We start from the raw sequence: 18,787 nt of genomic DNA, 5'->3' as shown, positions 1-18,787 counted from the left end.
GGCAACATTATTATTCCAGATGATGCAGCACAGAAGACAATGGAGCACATGCAGTATTCCTACTTGTGACGTTATGAGCTCAGTTATTCTTGTTCTTTTTCAAGGCTGTCTCAACAATTCTTCTACCAGCCAGGCAATTGTCAACCGTAACTGCATATTGAATGAGAGACCATTTTCTTTTAATTTGTTTTAAAATCCTGGAAGGTTAAAGCCTTCTGTGGACAGATCAGGGTACAACACAGACAACTGCAATGCAAGATTCCAAGTAAAACTTTCAAAAGTGCCTTTGTCCTAATGAAAATAAATGGGACTTAGGCTTTTAAGGGCTTGTCTACACTTAACACTGCAGCGGTACAGTTGCGCTACTCTAGCGCTTCAGTGAAGACACTACCTATGCCAAGAGGCAGTACCTAGGTCAGTGGGAGAATTCTCCCATCGGCTTAGTGCTGTCTACACCAGGAGTTAGGTTGGTTTAACTCCGTTGCTTAGGGGTGTGGATTTCCTGGTGTAGACCAGGCCTAAGTCACTGAGGTGCTTCTGAAAATGTTACCTTGCATCTGCATTACTGCCAATATGCATCAACCCCTTCAGTGGTGCTTCCTCCATAAAAGTGAGAAGGTAGGTCAGTTCCCATACTCATTCAGTCTGCTAAGGCTGCCTATAATTGTGCCGGTTGTCAGTGATTACAGTCATCCATTAGCAAATTGAGGCCACTAACATATTTCCCACCAACGAGGGCCAAACTTTAAGCAGTAGCTGAAGTTGTGACAATTCTTAGAAAATAGAAACGAAGCCTGGTTGGAGTGGATCAGTGCTTGCATGGGAAATAAACAAGGAATGTGTAGCTGCACCACAAAATTATACTAGGGACTAAGCAGAGGCTTTCTACCTTTCTTAGTCGGTCGTAAACTACTGCCTTCCATATTAGATGGCAGTGTGTTGCTGAGGTTAGCATCTTTCAGATGAGGTGTAAAAGTGAAGTCTGCTCTAGTGGGTTAGAAAAATCCCCTGGCACAGTTTTGGGCATGTTTCAACTTACATAATTGCATTTTGCTTATTGTCCCTAAATACTTACTCTAATTGCAATCGGGTACAATATTCTTCACTTCCTTCTTAAACAGTCCCTAATGTTGTTGTGTGGTGTTAACTGATTTCCCTGTTCCTTCCCAGAGGTGGTTAGATTTCAGTAGTGGGCAAAGCCACTCCTAAATATAGTTTGTAAGATCAGTTATTAACTATTAAATGATACCGTAAACATGCACAGATCTTTCCAGACAAATAAGTCAGTGGGTGAAATTTCACCCACTATGTCCCTATTCTGAAAACCTTACAGTTGTATGTTTTTTGAGCACCCAGTTGTGCTAGGTGCCTCAGAGGCACAAGTAGAGACAAGGTCCCTACCTGGAAGAGCTAAAATTGAGAGGGCAGAATAAGGTAATAAACAGACCCAAAAATGGGGGAAGAGAAAAGAAGGGAAATGGAGACTATAATAGGATCGCACAGCTACTCGGCTCAGTAAGACAAACACACCTCTTGCTGGTGGAGCAGGCGTACTCTTTCTGTTCTGTTTGTCCAACACCTAACACAATGAGGTCCTGGTCCATAGCTAAGGCTCTTAAGTGCTACTGTCATAAATCTAACTAAGAATAGAACTAATTTTGCTTTTGTTTCTCCTCTTGTTCAAAGGCTTCATGTGGGAAGTTTGTTTTTGGGAGATTAGTGATGTCTGTGAAGAAGGTTGGGTTAAAGGACCTTCATAAATGCAGGGTCATTATAACTTCCAAGAAAAACATCTTTTAGTCCATATAAGTGTGGAGTAGGTGGGTATAAGAATTCTGTAATTATTGCCATATATCACTTGAAAAGTAATCCATGAAGTTATCAGATATGAGCTAAAAGTCTGCTTAAACAGTAAATAAAATAGTGTCTATTGTGATCAATGGACTGTTGTGATCAATGGAGTTTTTAGGTGGTCCATATGTCATTTGGTCAAAATACTGTTTCATCCACACCCCTAACCGCAGAATGGCTTAGAGAGTGAGTGCACATCTGTGCAGTTGTGGGAGGATGCTTCCCAGTGTGGGTAGAGAGATATGCTAGCCCTGCTCAAGCTAGTATGCTAAAAATGGTGGTGTAGCCACAGGGTGACATGGGCAAGCCACCTGAGTACAGTTCAGCCCAATTCACTGGGTATGTACTCTAGTGGCTAGAACTGAGCTTCCATGGACACAGTACTATTTTTTTGCATGCTAGTTTGAGCAGAGCTCGTGCTTGTCTGTGTGTCTGCACTGGGGGAAGCACCCTCCCAGATTCTGTGTGAGTGAGGAGCGGGGAGGGAGGGCTGGCACAGTACAGAAGAGTGTGAAGAGACTACACACAACCCTGTATGTCAGAGAAATTCTTTGTGGTAACTCTCAGCAGTGACACAGGTTTTTGGGAGTAGAGAGGTGGCTAGTGGATCGATGACTATGCAGACACGCTGGCTAATTTCTGTGTGGAAAGGTGTAGAGAGAGGAAACACAGCAGCTTCTTCCAGAACAAAGGTGTAGATGGGAATTCCATCATCTCGATCACTGTAGCGTACATCTGTGCAAAGCCCATTTATTCTGGCTTTACACTGTGATGTATTTGTCTGTAACTTCAGGGAAAAGCTACCTGCACTCATACTCACATTCCTGCCACATCAATGCAATATTTCATAGAATCATAGAATATCAGGGTTGGAAGGGACCCCAGAAGGTCATCTAGTCCAACCCCCTGCTCAAAGCAGGACCAATTCCCAGTTAAATCATCCCAGCCAGGGCTTTGTCAAGCCTGACCTTAAAAACCTCTAAGGAAGGAGATTCTACCACCTCCCTAGGTAACGCATTCCAGTGTTTCACCACCCTCTTAGTGAAAAAGTTTTTCCTAATATCCAATCTAAACCTCCCCCACTGCAACTTGAGACCATTACTCCTCGTTCTGTCATCTGCTACCATTGAGAACAGTCTAGAGCCATCCTCTTTGGAACCCCCTTTCAGGTAGTTGAAAGCAGCTATCAAATCCCCCCTCATTCTTCTCTTCTGCAGGCTAAACAATCCCAGCTCCCTCAGCCTCTCCTCATAACTCATGTGTTCCAGTCCCCTAATCATTTTTGTTGCCCTTCACTGGACTCTCTCCAATTTATCCACATCCTTCTTGTAGTGTGGGGCCCAAAACTGGACACAGTACTCCAGATGAGGCCTCACCAATGTCAAATAGAGGGGAACGATCACATCCCTCGATCTGCTCGCTATGCCCCTACTTATACATCCCAAAATGCCATTGGCCTTCTTGGCAACAAGGGCACACTGCTGACTCATATCCAGCTTCTCGTCCACTGTCGCCCCTAGGTCCTTTTCCGCAGAACTGCTGCCTAGCCATTCGGTCCCTAGTCTGTAGCTGTGCATTGGGTTCTTCCGTCCTAAGTGCAGGACCCTGCACTTATCCTTATTGAACCTCATCAGATTCCTTTTGGCCCAATCCTCCAATTTTCTCCAATTTCCTCTCCGTGCTGGAATAGAGAGAAACCCCTTGAATCACCTGGTCCATTAAAACCTGGGAACTGTGCGGCAAATTGAGAGAGGAATCCCGTCCTGTTTGTTGAGAATTCCAGCTCACAGGGTCATAACTACAACCTGGGGCCCAGTTTACTAAAAATAACTACAAATTAGTTATGCGGAATTGAAAGCTACTAAAAGAACATTTAACCTTACCGGGATAACAGCAAGCCGTATGTTTTTTTGTATCTTTGTTTTTTTTGTTTTGTTTTGTGTTTAAAGCCCAAATAAAACCGCGACAGAGGATATTTATTGAGGACGGTATGGGAGTTTCGTTGAATCAAGTGGTTTCTATACCTTTTAATAAGATTTGGCTTTATTTGACAACAAAGCGATTAAGAAATGTTGGGTGTTTTTGTTTTTGTTTCATTTTTGTAGTATGAAGAAGAGGGAAACATCTTGATGTTAGGTACATGCCGGCTCTCGCTGATATCTTCTGACCTCAAGCGTCCCTGTAATGTACCATGCAGCCAGCTAAAGTCAGACTGAGAGGAGATGGGGAGAATATTGCCAGCTACAGCATAATGAACAATACAGCTAGGAGGCTGAATTTCTGTCTTTGGAGCTGCAGTTAGGGAGGTTAGAAGTAGTAATAGTAGTGAAATTCAGTATGGAAGTTAGCTACAGATCTAATAACCATGGCCCAGAAAGCAGCACAGGATAAAAACATAGTAAGGTAAACGTGAGTCAACAGTGTAATGATGTTGTAAAAGAAGAGAAAAAGCAAACATCATTCAGGGATGTATTAGCAGGAGTGCTGTAAGCAAGACACAAGAAGTAATTCTTCCACTCTACTCTGCACTGATTAGGCCTCAACTGGAGTATTGTGTCCAGTTCTGGGTGCCACATTTCAGGAACGATGTGGACAAATTGGAGAAAGTCCAGAGAAGAGCAGTAAAAATGATTAAAGGTCTAGAAAACATGACCCATGAGGGAAGATTGAAAACATTGGGTTTGTTTAGTCTGGAAAAGAAAAATGTTATCGTGTCTCCTCAAGTAGTTAAAAGGTTGTTACAAGGAAGAGGGAGAAAAATTGTTCTTCTTAACCTCTGAGGATAGGACAAGAAGCAATGGGCTTAAATTGCAGCAAGGGAGGTTTAGGTTGGACATTAGGGAAAACTTCCTAATTGTCAGGGTAGTTAAGTACTGGAATAAATTGTCAAGGGAGGTTATGGAATCTCCATCATTGGGGATTTTTAAGAGTAGGCTAGACAAACACCTGTCAGGGATGGTCTAGATAATACTTAGTCCTGCTACAAGTGCAGAGTACTGGACTAGCTGACCTCTCGAGGTCCCTTGCAGTCCTATGATTCTATTACCTGAGTACTTTCAGCTAAATAAAGGGAGACACATTCTGCCATTAGAAATTCATGCTCAAATCCATTTGAATTCAATAACCAATAATTTTTTTACTAGCATTATTATTTTTTCCTCTTATACTCACAGTGAAATGAAGTGGTTGCTCAGTGTATGAAAAACGGTCAAGTGATTTGTGAGAGTTTTGAAAACTGTTCCAGAGTAACAGCCGTGTTAGTCTGTATTCGCAAAAAGAAAAGGAGGACTTGTGGCACCTTAGAGACTAACCAATTTATTTGAGCATAAGCTTTCGTGAGCTACAGTGAGCTGTATGCTCAAATAAATTGGTTAGTCTCTAAGGTGCCACAAGTACTCCTTTTCTTTTTGAAAACTGTTGTTATCATCAGAGCTATCCAGTAGCGCAAGAGTCTTGGTCCTAACTTTTTGATTGCCAAATGCTGCTTGAATTAAGAAATAGCAAGAGGTTAGTGAGTCTCTTAAGGAAATACTTTTTCGGCAATGTTTGCTGAAATTCAGTGAATGCTGAGTGTGAATGTGAGGACAGTATTTGATTACTTGGGATGAAGCTGTATAGAAAAGGAACTTTCTGGTAGCTACAAGTCTATGCAGGTGCATTTGTCTATTACCCCAAATCTCATCCTTTTAATTACAACTTCTTTATTGGGGGCTACTTTTTTGGCTTGCAAGAGATGTTTAGACTAGATCATATATCAGTCAGCCATACGCCGGAAGTATAATAAATGAATATAAACTTTGAAACCTTCAGAGACAACATGTCCGAGTTGGAGAAATCCAGATTAGCGCAACCTTTTTCTTTAAATGTCAGGATGGGGAGTAGGAGGGAAGGGAGGAGGAGGGAAGCCAGTCTTGATGTATAACTTCAGAAATGTCAACTTCTTACAGTGTGAATTGCTCATATTTGCTTTTCACCTTTTGAAGACTAATCCATTGTGTTCTCAGTGGAATTTTCTGTCTTGAATGTGTTGATTAAGGTGTCTGTTACAAAGATTAGAAGAATGTGATACTCCTTTAGGTCAGGATGTTTGTTTTGTAACAGATAAAAAACAATTGTCAAAATATTTGCAGAGTTTCCCAACTTGGAGGCAGACCTCCATTGCTGATCTTCATATTAGTCTGTTTAGGGGGAGGAGGGATGTGGAAGAGGACAGGAGCAGTAGGCATGGAGAAGGCTACATAATGTCCTGCCTCTAAATAGGAGAATCCAGGTAATGGGATGCACAACATTTCATCTCTTCACAAAGTTTTAAGGCTGGCCTGTGACCAATAGTGAGGCAAATTTCTTACTATGTGAATACTGTTTTGCTGTATGTTTGTGAATGACCTGTTAAATTCAGTCCAATTCCAATACCTAGGAAGATGTCCAGGTCACAATAATCTACCCCCAAAGTGACCGGTAATAATTGTCTGCAGTAGAGGTAGGAGTTTGGAAAGTGAAGTACTCTCTCAGTATTAGAGATGATCCTTCTGGTCAAGGTGGAGGCATATGAACAAGACAGTAAGGAAACGCTTGACTTGATATTGCTTGTCCCGTACGTGACCTTTGGCTAAATAGAATATTTTAGCCTACAGAGCTATGTATCTAATGCCTTTCCCCAATGCAAAATTTACATCATGCCAATTTCTGCCCTTAACTGTCCGCTTAGCATTTATCTGAGTGCAGGATCTGGCCCTTAAAATAGGTCTTTTCAAGTTGCTATTAGAATTTTTAAAAGCAGATTCCTGTTTACCGTACTCTTCTTAACTGTCTTCCTACTTCTTTCGTGATTTTTCATTCATGTCTTTTTTGCTGTCATAGCCCTGCAGCTCTGCTATCTCTTAGTTCTGCACATTAAAATGTAATGGGCATTCTGTGTATGCAAAGCCATAACATTTTGTCTATTTAGCTGAGAGAGTATTGAAAACCTTTGTGTTTATATCCATGGCTAAGGAGACTCCAAGCACTAGGGAAATAACTTTGCCACATGAATAAGAAAACAGCAAATCTCTTTAGGAAACTCTCACGTTCATGGACACTAAATAAACTGCCATAAATTCTGGTGTAGATCTCCTCTTTCATTTGCTAGTTAAGACCCTGATTCACCAAATAATTTAAGCATGTGCTTAAAGTTAATCATGTACTGAAGTATTTTCCTGAATCAAGGTGTATGTGCACGGTCCTGAGAAGTGCTGAGCACCATCAGTTCCCATTGACCTGTGAGAAGAATTCTGTGGGCTCAGCAGGCCTTACTATGTGAGGTATCCTCATGCAAGTAGTCCTTTTATGGTTAATGCGATTATTTGTATACATAAAAACTACTTGTGGGGGATCAGGGAGTTATGGTCAAGAAACAACTGTCTGTTGCTATGATTCTTAGGCAGGTTAATTTTTAACTACCAGTCCATCTCAAATTTGCAGCTTGTTCAGGTGACGCTCTTTGTTAAGCTGAATTAGTTGATCTTTCCTAATGAAATGCCATTGCAAAGTCATATTCGATCATGCTTTCTGTATCCTGTTCTGATATCACCTTGATGTGTTGGGTAGCAGGCCTGTCAGAGCTCTTTTCTCGTTTGATTGAGGGCTTAGCATGTCTTTCATCCTTGAAGTGAAATGGAGCTGATCTCAGCACTCAAACAGTAACAAAGTGCCATGACAGATTAAGAAACGCTACATATTTACAGAGATTGGAAGCTAATGCAAGTAACCAGACCTTCATTAGTGTCTTGTCAGAGTTGTCAGGGGAAAAAAGAAGAGCTTCTCACAGGAAGCTAACAGCTTAATCTTCTCAATTTATGTTAAAAAAGATAAAAGGATGGGCTTCCTGACACATGTCGGGAGTTATGATCCCAGGTGATGGAAAATGTCATTTTACTCAAGCTGTTTCTCTTTGTACGTTTCCATCTTGCTGGTTGAAGTTGCCTTTTGGATCTCTAGGTGATTGTGTAGGAGTCGAGCGTGACACTGTACCATCTCTGGAGACAGCGCTGATGAATCTACTGCACAACAGAGACATCAGAAAACTCCATTAAAATCTTCTGGAAAGACACATTCTGACTTGCATTAATGAAGTGCTATGATTTGCGAATGCAGCTGTATTAAAAAATGAGATATTGTTATTTAGCTGGGTACTTGTTAATGTCTCCAGGGAGGCTGTTCATAAACTATATGGACTTTCAGAAAAATGAAGATCTTTTTCGGTGCCCTTTTCTTTTGTGAATCAACAATTAACTGTGACAAATTAAGGGCTGGTGAGGTACTGCGTCCTTCATTCATACTGTGTTTAATAGAATAGGAAAATATTTAAGCATGGTTGTCAGGTTAGAATTTTAGCTGTGTATGGCCCCTGAGAATAGAGGAGTAACACTGACTGGAGTTACCAGATGGTCTATTACAGATAGTCTTACAAGTTCTGTTTAACAGACTGTATAGGCAGTTAGATCTTGGGAGAAAATGCTGTGTTTTTATTTATGATACAGTTCTTTTTAGATGCCAAGCATATCACGAATAAAATGTTGTGGGCTCCTTCCCTCCCCCCTTCCCCCCCCATTTCTGAATCTCTCTTACTGGAATAGTTTTTAGGTGCACAGATGCTGCCACACAGGACGAAAATATTATATGGTGACAAAAATATTACTTGATGAATGCCCTGGAATGCAAAGGTTGAGTGGCTGAAGAAAGTTGTAAGCTGCAGTAAACTGAAACCATATGCTTTATGCAGAGTTTTGTTTTCTGAGCAAAGAAAGTTGCATTCCTAAGATAATGCCTCTCGTACTGCTCTAAAAATGACTAGTTGCTTGTTTTGAATTAAAGATCTAAAAATCTTTTTCTTTTTTGTTTTGTTTTATAGAAGCTCCACCAAAGCTGGAAGAAAATCCTGCAGAAGCTTTCACTGACTCATCCCTCTTTGCTCACTGGGGCCAGGACCTCAGTCCTGAAAACAGACGCATTGCCCTTAAACAATTCCAGTATTATGGCTACAATGCTTACTTGAGTGATCGCCTACCATTGGATAGGCCACTACCTGACCTGAGGCCCAATGGGTAAGTGCTTTCAATTGAACTTACTATTAACTATACCCGAAATGCCAATGGTTAGGAGAATTCCCAAGTTCTACAGCAAGCCCACACTTTTTAATTGGAAATGTTATGAAACATTATATCATTACTGTGCTGGTGCATGGGTTACCCAGGCTGAATTGAAGGAGCTTTATGAAATAAGTGTAGGCTGAGATTTTCAAAGGAAGTTAGGTGCCAAACTCCCATTGACAGTCAGTGCCTAACTCCCTTAAATCCCCTTGAAAATCCTAGCTGTAACTTATGCTGCACAGCCTGGTCAGTGAGCTCTGTTGTTTAGCCCAATCTATCAGAGAAGAATCTGCTTAATTTTTTTGTGTTAACCCGCAGTCCATTCAGAAGCTGTGGTCGGTACAGTTGAATGAATCAGAATTACAGTTACTGGAAGTTAGTAGAACCCAGGCAGTGATAGCCCAACAGTGCAAGTACACCTGGAATTGTGCAGAGTGCATGTTGGAATGGTCCACTCAAAGCTGGGGAGTCCAGAGCTGGCTGGTACAGATCAGAAAGCAGACAAGGCTGGCCAGCTCAGGTGGTGCACACAGGCTATGTACTACTGATTTATTGCATCTCTTGGGTAGCCTCTCTTGGCAGAATTCCTGTGGAACCCCAGGTGGAGTTCAGAATGGCTGTTCTCTGGGGGAGGTACCATGCTAGTTGACTAAGCTGCTCCCATGCTAAGTAATCAGTTGTTTCCTCACCCCCTGTCAGGGTGCATGGGGCCCAGTGGCTGCACAAACATTACTGCTCTGGTAATGCATCTTGGTCCTATTCTGGTGGGACCACCTATAGAGGTGGTAGAGTCAAGTCTCCTTATCCACTCAGTCCTTGGCAGGTCGTCTTACACTAGAAACAAAAGTGCCAAGTTTCTGATGTGAACACTTGTCTACTGGAAACTGGATGGAGAGAAATAGATTTCTCACAATCCACCCAAACAGATATTACAGTAATCGCTACTGGCTGATACAAACCAGGATTAGGTTTGCACCAGTGATCTAGACATGAACGGCTTTGTCTCATTACCAACTCATTAAGCGATCCAGTTGGCTTCTTATTCAGGTCTTTAAACCACATGTTGCAACAAGTAAAACAAGCAAACAGAAATTGTACCATATACTAGATAAAGTAATAAATTTTAAAAAAATGACCCAGAATCAATTAAAAGGTTTGATCACAGCACCAATCCAGAATCTAGATATTACAAATGTCTCTATCTGAGATCTGATACGGTGGCAACATAAAAGATATCAAGCCCTGTGCAATTATATGTGCCTTCTAGTTTTATCCATTAGCAGTATCTTTATGCACAATCTGTTCCTTTTTAATTGTAAATTAATTTAGAAAAAAATAAATCTTCTAGGACTAACAAGATGTTCTTGCCAGAATAGAAGCACGTTTGTGCTTTTTTTTTTCTTATGAAATGATGCTCCTCAAGGATTTCAATTTAATTTTTTAAAACTCTAAATATAAAAAATTAAAAAATCAGAGAGCATGAATGTTACTATGTCTGAGAGAAAATTATTACTGTGGGGGTTTTTAAAGAAATCCCGGTTACAGGGAATTGTGTTTGTAATTTCCATGGCAGTTTTGATCCTTAGTTAACTCTGCACAGTCAAAATTTAAAATATGCTTCTGGATCCATGACTACAAAATAATGAATGGTCTAAAGAAGACAGGATGCATAGATGTTTCTGATCTTTCTCCCAATACAAGAACAACGGAATATTCAATTAAGTGTGGGAAATTCAATACTGGTGAAATGAAATATGTTTTCAGGCAATGTACAAGTAGTTTGTGGAACTTATTGCCACAAGATATAATTGAGGCCAAGAACGTAACAGGATTCCAAAACAGAATTGGACACTTTATATAGATAACAAGAATTTCCAGAGTTATAATAGCCAATATTTATAAGAGACTTCTGGAAGGAATAGAAAGGCTCATAGAAGTGTAGGACTGGAAGGGACCTCGAGAGGTCATCTAGTCCAATCCCCTGCTCTCAAGGCAGGACTAAGTAATAACTAGACAATTCTTGACAGGTACTTGCCTGGCATAAACCAACCCTTAACTATTGTAGGTTCGGAGGGATCTGTCCCTGAAAATGTGTTACTCATAATCACCCACTGCAGCATTTTTTGCACCTTCCTCTAAAGGAGATGATATTGGCCATTATCAGAGACAAGATGGAGCACTGGTCTGTTCCATTCTATTAGTATGTTCCTGCATAGTTAGCACCATTAAATAAATTAATACATATTATGCAGTGGTATTTACCTTTAGGCCAGTATTTATTCCAGATACTGAGAATGAAAAATACTAGAAATAATGCTGTAAATTTAATTACCATATGTGGCAAGGTTGAATTTTTTTAATGGCATCCCCTGTAGCTGCCTGACAGTATCTAGCATACAGTAGATCAAATACCATACACATGTGAAAAATGTCAGTGGCAAGAAAGACCCAAAGCCTTATACATTTTTGAAACAGTAAAAATAATTACTCTTCTCTGGAGAGAAAATATAAATCCACTTTATGTAGTCCAAGCTTGCCTCCATCTGTGTTTTGGCTTCGCTGGTAACCGAAATAACAGCAGACATAAACTGCTGTCTAGGTTTTCTCCTCAAACTATGCTCTTCTTATGTTCTTACAAGTCCTCTCTGTACCAGACCCTAATTTAATCAAGTACTTCAACTCCTTTTATAGCATACTAGTATGACTCTCTGCCCTTTCGTGTAGGGTTTGAACAGTTGTATGTAGGATGTCTTAAGAGAGGAGCTCTACATCCATATTTAGGGTCAGAGAGTCAGCAACTCTGTTGAACATGTTAGGCACATACAATATACATGATTTTGAGAAGCAGTCTTATGTTTTATAGGCTCAGTTTTTGCCTACATTTAAATGTAAAACCACGTATGGCAGTTAGAGGTCTAAGTTGCAATGATTTGGGCTGCAATTAGTTGTGCTCACAAAACCGAGGCCGGATTTTGTGAACCAAAGATGTTTAAACATGGAAAAAATGGGCCAGTCCTGGGGTCCTTATTTCTTTAGGGTAAACTGATCAATTTTAATGGGAAAGAATCATTGTACAAATAAAGTAGAGGATGTAGCAATTGCCATATCTCAAAGTAGGTTTTAAGTGCGACTTATATTGAACCTAGCCATGTGCTCAGCCTCTGTATAGGAGTGAATTTCACCTGTTGAAACTGCTCACTTTCCTTTGGGGTATGCATCTCTTACTATGTATTTCTAAAGTGGTAGCACGATGGGACCCCAAGCCTAGTTGAGAACTGTAGGCGCTGTTGTAATACAAATGACGATATTGTGCTAATGTCTATGGAGTATTCAAACCTCCTGAAATGATAACATATTGGAGTAGTTCCCTGCTGTGTATCTCCTTATCTACAGTACTTACCACACTGCATAAGCAATACTGTGGGGATTCTGTCACATCTTTCTCTCCCAGTACGTCCCGATAGTTATTTTCTGCTGCTGGAATATCAGTGATTAGCTGTTTACTTCTCTGCCTTCCACCCCCAGTCCCCATCTGTCAGTCAGCACTGCGTCTATATTTGGCAGAAAATACCACTGGCAACAACTAACTACTAGCTCTAGTGAGCTTGGAACCATTTTGAAGAAAGCAGTGCCAGCCTTACTCTAGGCAGGAATGGGATAACACATTGGGTTAGCTGCAGCTCTGCTGTGCTTATTGTTTTAAGTAGGGCAGGCAGCGCATATGAAGCTTGCTGCATGTAAAACATTGAACAAGAAAGATATTGTTGAAAGTTAGGTTATTAAGGAATCGCATAGCTGTGCACCAAGTCTTCTTTTGACCAGCTGCCGAATTATGCTTCCACTATGCTGGTTGGGAACATTTTGTTGTTGTTGTTGCCTGATCCCTGAAGCACATCTGTTAAACAAAGATAACATTCAGTCCTTTTTCTTCTTTGCTTATGGAGGGGTGAGGTGTGGGGAACAGAGGTAAAAGGTGCACAGTAGATCCCCAGTGGAGGAAATGTTCTGCAGAATTTCTTTTATGAGGCATATGTGGAATGAAAGAATAGGCCAATGGGTGACTGCAGTCAGTGAAGCGCTTTCTGCATTGAGAAACACTGTATTTGCATGAAAATCATCGGCAGGACAACTGGAGGGAGGGGAAAAAATGTGGCTGGGGGTGATTGAAGAAGAGATCTAAGGAATTGTAGCAAAGGTAAAAGACCGAGTGAAAGCTTCAGGAGAGGCAACTGAGTTTTATGTAATTTACAGAATTCTAGAAGGTGAGACGCCAGCTCATAGGACTTTCCACCACTTTCCTCACTTCATCTGCTGCTTATGTGGTGTACAGTGATTCTCTGCCAAGGACGATAGATAAACCTTCCGTTTGTGCTCTGAGCTGTGTTTGCAAAGTCCATTACTATATTTTTTAGAATGGTTCAATGTTTTTTTTAAAAAAATAAACAAATGTAACTTCCGAGCACCTGTAAGAAGCCATTCTGTGGTGTTATTGGAAGGCAAACTAGTAAAGAAATAAATTTTCAGTTTAAAACTTCTGATTTTTATAAACATCAGAGGGAAGGAGTACTCTGTGATAGTAATAAATATTAAAAATTAATCGAAGTTGCTCCTCTGTTAATGAATTAGTCATTACATGGATTGTCATCATCATAGCTTAATGTGTTCTGTTTTGAAGGATTTTTCTATATGTTACATTCTCCAGTAGACATTTTAGCTGAGGACGTGCCTGGGAACAATATTTGACCCTCAGACGTCCTTGAAGTGCTACACTCTTTAGAAGAAGCTTGGAAAGCTTTTTTGTTTTTGCCTGTATACCTGTTAGATACTTTCAGTCAGGAACAGATTTCAAAGTCTCCTTATGAACATATAGTGTTAAATATGCAGAGTAAACTCACTAGAGGAGAGGTTAGTGTGCTTTCTTGTTCTGTGCTTATTACAAAGAGTATTTTGAATATACATCTTCTGCCATGACTGGATGCTCCTTTTTCAATATCTCTATCAAATTCTGTTCTCAAAGCAGCTGTGTCATTATTTGTATGGCGCTAGAGCTAGTCAAGCGTCTTAGCTGACAAATGACACTTTCAGAAACTTTTACCTTACATCAAATTTTCTATGACACTTCACCCACTTGCACCATCAGTGAATGAATTTGTCCCTAGTCTTTTACCTACAGTATAACCACACTTCTGAGTTTGGTAGGGATCTGTGGTAGAATGCCAGAAGGCAAGAGATGAAAGGTAGTGCAAACATAATGACAACATGGCAAACTGTGTAAGGTATATATTATTTGTCAAGATACATCAATTGCTTTTCTGGATTCTACAATCTTGGCAAGGTATCATGTATCCAGAGAGAGCTGCCAGTGTCCCAGCTGTTGTATAAGTTCAGGAGAAAACTGAAAATATATTGTAGTTGAAAGCCAAATTCATTGGTAATATAAATGGTGGCAAGAGATTCTTGGTGAAAGATTTCCGGAAAATAAGTATAAGTGGTATCGTAATACAACTTGCCCCAAACTGGTAGGCAATGAGTTTGCAAAATGGATGTATCTTACTCATTTGGAGGCTTAAAATGGAGTGAGGGCAGCAGGAAAAGCAACTAACTGGAGTGTGGGCCCCAAAATACCAGAGTTATTTCCTGTTGCGAACCTAAGGAATAACTGCAGTGGTTCTAACGGTTGGAAATGTGTTTCAACAGTGACTGCTGCACTCCCACTTACTCCAATTTTTCTGAACACCTTACATCCGACATGGTCCTTACACCAACATTCACATCACAGCTTAGTCTGGCCTGCAGACTTCTGGTGCTGTCATTTTGCTTACACCAGGCCCAAATCTGCATGCTTATGCCAGGCCAGTTTCTTAGCTTAAACCAGGTCTAAATCTGGCCAAGAATCCACTCTGTTCGATAAATCTGTCCCAATATTTTATTATCGGGTACTCTTACTCAAACGGAGAAGCACTTTATTTCACATGTAGTCCGGGTCAAGTCATTGGGACAATTTCCAGTGTAAAGCGCTTCTCAGTGCGAGTAAGAGTATCTCAGTCTGGCCCTCAATGACGAATGAGTTGTTTAAACAGTATTTAGTCATAGAATTTCTGCCTTAGAATTCCTCTGTCTGGTCAAATATTTAGTGTTTATTTTTTTGCTTGAGTATTTCCTTGGTCGTCTTTACTCCACTCCTGCAACTATCCTTCATTCATTTTTTCCCCCTTGTTGTCTCACTGACTGGCTCAGTGTCGCCTGCATGCAGACTCTGTTGGTTTCAGCAGTCGGCGGTTTGCACTGGTTCAGTGACCACCTTTATATCATTCCTGTTTTTGCTTTAGTTTTTCCTATCTGCCTACCCCATTCCCTGTAGAAATAGTGGCTCCAAAAAATGTGTTTGACTGGCAGCACAGAGCTGCAGTCTTCAAGGTGTTGTATATTCAAGGTGAGTAATGGATTGTACTGCAGGTTGAGTTTATTCAGGTGCATTTTGATTCTTGATCTTGCCCATCATCTCCTTTGACTGAAAGGCGAATTTTTACTTCAACAACAGCAGACAATTTGCTTTTCTTAATACATCTGGTCTCTATGACAATGTTATGATTCTTTTGCTTGGCATGCATTTATGTTATGAAGTACCAAGAATAGTCCCTGGTGCATAATAAAATGAGGTTAACAATTTTTGCATGAGTTCTATACGTGTTCATGTAGATCAATAAAAGTTTGAGACCATCAACTCCCATCTTATTAGCTACTGCCATTGTTTCACTAACAGAAGGGTCTGTTTTTATCTTTTGTGAGAAAGGTTTGACTTTTACATGGGGGGTGGATGAGAGGAAGGAATGTTATGGCTTAGTGTTGTGTGCAAGAGCAGCTTTTATTTAAAAGAATAAGAATCGGTCAGTTACAATTAAATCTATAGCATTAGAAGTTCAAATGTCCAAAAACTAATTATTTTTGTTCTCCCCTGAATTTGTATCTAATTATCAGCCACAGTTTCTCTGACTGCTTATCTTTTCTTATTTTAAAATTATTTTAAGCCCTGCTTTTCTAAACTGTGATATCACAAGTGTTGGCCTTATTTAATTATACAGTTATGGTAACTGTGTATACAAATTAGTCACACAAGTAATTGTATACCCATCTTTGTTTATTCACTGTCAAAAATTAGGACCGGACATCAAGTTCTCTAAACCATGTGCTAGCAGAGTTATTCGCATATGACCAAGATTTTTTGTACTTCCCCAGATAGCCCACGAGAACAGGCTATTTGTCAGTAATTCTGACTTAGCTTTGCAGTTCTGGATGATAACCAATTTGAATCTTTCCCAAGATATGAAAACAGTTCTGGTTCAGTCTGTGATTTGCATCAGTTCTTATTTTATCAGAAATCATTCACCCTTCCATTTGGTCATCATAGAGATTCATCACTTCTGAACAAGGGCATATAGACGACTTTTTTTTTTTATTTGGGAAGGCTAGAGTTAAAAAGTAATAAAATAATAGCTGTTTAATGTTGCTTCCAGGTATAGTTTTGTGCCATAACTATGTTTGTCCTCTTTTAATCCAGTGAGATAAATGAACTTCTGGTCCATATGTAGTGTTTCCTTTATTTATGAATGTAATCCCTACATTTTTGGGAGGCCTAAAACCATCCACACCCTTTGGCTCTCTCTCCCTCTCCACCCCGGTGTCTGCACCCATGCTGAATTTTTTCTCAGTACTAATAATATGCCATTTATCATCCTGTAGAAAAGTACTGTTGCTAAGGCAGTGCGATCCAGTGGCTAGAACACAGAACAGGGACACTGATTTTTACTAACAACAAGGAGTCCGGTGGCACCTTAAAGACTAACAGATTTATTTGGGCATAAGCTTTTTTTAACCCACGAAAGCTTATGCCCAAATAAATCTGTTAGACTTTAAGGTGCCTCCGGGCTCCTTGTTGTTTGTGAATACAGACTAACACGGCTGCCCCTCTGATACTAAGAAAAGGAGTACTAGTGGTACCTTAGAGACTAAGCAGTTTAGTCCTCCTTTTCTTTTTGCGAATACAGACTAACACGGCTGCTACTCCGAAACCCTCTGATACTGATTTTACTGTGGCTGAGTGAACTTTATTACCACTATTGTACGTGCCTGGCTGGATAGATTTTCTTTATGTGCAAAGATTCTTAAGAAGAATCATCATGTATCCTCTCCCCTGCTTACAAGAGTTGTGCTGGAAATAGAATGTTAGAAATTTCGGTAAATTTCTGATAACCATGGCAACAGTTACATTAGCTTTACAGTAACTACTAAGGGTTTGTCTATAGTGCAATTAAAAACCCGCAGCTGGCTTGTGTCAGCTGACTCGGACTTGTGGGGCTTGGGCTGCAAGGTTGTTTAATTGTAAATGTAGACACCTGGGCTCGGGGACCCTATGATGTGGAGGGTCCCAGAGCTCAGGCTGCAGCCCAAGTTCGGAAGTCTACACTGCAATTAATCAGCCCCTCAGCCCAATCCACGCGAGCCCGAATCTGGTGGCACAGGCGAGCTGGAAGTGTCTAACTGCAGTGTAGACATTGCCCCTGTGAGAAGGGTTACTGGTGTTAGCTCCACTTTCCAAATAGGGAATGTGGGCCATAGGCATGTTAAGTATCTTGCCCAAGGCCACGTAAGTCACAGACAGAATTAGCATTAGAATTCAGAAGTTCTTACTTGCTGTGTTGTGATCACTCTGTTCTTAGAGCTTATTGGTCCCAAGGTTTTGAGCATGTCATACCCTCCCATACATATGCTCCTCAGTGTACATTTTAACCATCCCCACGCCTTTTACTTGGTGGTTCATAGCTTGAATTATGCTGTGTTTCTTACTGAATAAAATTCCCCAAAGAATAGGATAGTGATAGATGTGCAAGTGTATAAATGCCTTGTTTCCTGGATATTTAGGTCCAAATCCAGTTTGTAAGTGAAATAAATAGGTCATTCTTTCTCTCGCTTTCTCTCGGACATGAATGCCCAATGTAAACAATATAGAAGGGAAACGTATTTTCTTAGGGGCCTTGAACATTAAAAAAGGGAAGTGGATTCCTTCTGGAAGTGAAAACCACTCATGGGCCTGAATGGAAAAAAAAATCATGAACTCCTTTTAAGATGCCAGAATACATCAGTGATGGGAAAAGAATTAATGCAAAAGGGACTGGAAACAATTGTGGCCAGATTCTCCGTTCCCTGCATGCTCTCTAGTCACTTACACCAGCACAAAATGAATGTAAAATGCTACTGAGTCACTATGGCAGTCAGTTTGCATGTACTTTACATTGATATAAATGACTGTCCAAGGTGCTAGGCAATGGAGGATCAGCCCCAGTGAGATTAATTTGAAAAAGTGTAAACAAATATAGCCAGGAAAAAATAAGTCCCAACTCTCTATCTCTTACGGGAGAGAGAGAAAAGGGGGAAGCAGGAATTCAGTTTGGAGATTCTGGTCTGTATGAGTTTATGAAAGGGCTGCAACTTTTTTTTTTTTTTTTTTTTAAGTTTTGCTGGTTTAACGGATGAACTAACTGTAGTCTTCAGCAAAGCTGTATTTTCAGTGAGTTTCACAAAACGGCAATAAGTCTTCATCCAACTGGCATTGGAGAGAGAAAGTCACTATTGAGTCTGATTAAGGCTTTATTTTTAAACTTGTTGTTTTCAGCACTTGTTCATTGGCTTTGAAAATATTCTTCACCAAATCAAACTGTTCTTTTTTTGTCTGTTAAGCAAAGTCTTTTGCTATATTTTGTTGGTGATGTTTCTTCTTCATTTCTCTCTCTGTGCTACAGTATCGCTGGTAA

General features: G+C 40.3%; 1 protein-coding gene across 3 annotated transcripts in view; it reads left to right on the top strand.

Moving 5' to 3' along the window:
• The window catches only part of GALNT18 (polypeptide N-acetylgalactosaminyltransferase 18), a 389,415-nt gene that overhangs the window by 179,062 nt on the left and 191,566 nt on the right, over positions 1–18,787 (top strand). For all 3 annotated transcript variants that reach the window (XM_073347598.1, XM_073347597.2, XM_073347599.2), the window contains exon 2: positions 8,741–8,933. In XM_073347598.1, the coding sequence (XP_073203699.1) occupies positions 8,741–8,933 (193 nt within the window). The remainder of the gene's footprint in view (positions 1–8,740; positions 8,934–18,787) is intronic.

Source organism: Lepidochelys kempii, chromosome 6 (assembly GCF_965140285.1).
Source record: "Lepidochelys kempii isolate rLepKem1 chromosome 6, rLepKem1.hap1, whole genome shotgun sequence".
Taxonomy (NCBI): Eukaryota; Metazoa; Chordata; order Testudines; family Cheloniidae; genus Lepidochelys; species Lepidochelys kempii.
The sequence above is the reverse complement of the archived record's forward strand: the minus strand, read 5'-3'. Positions and strand labels throughout refer to the sequence as shown.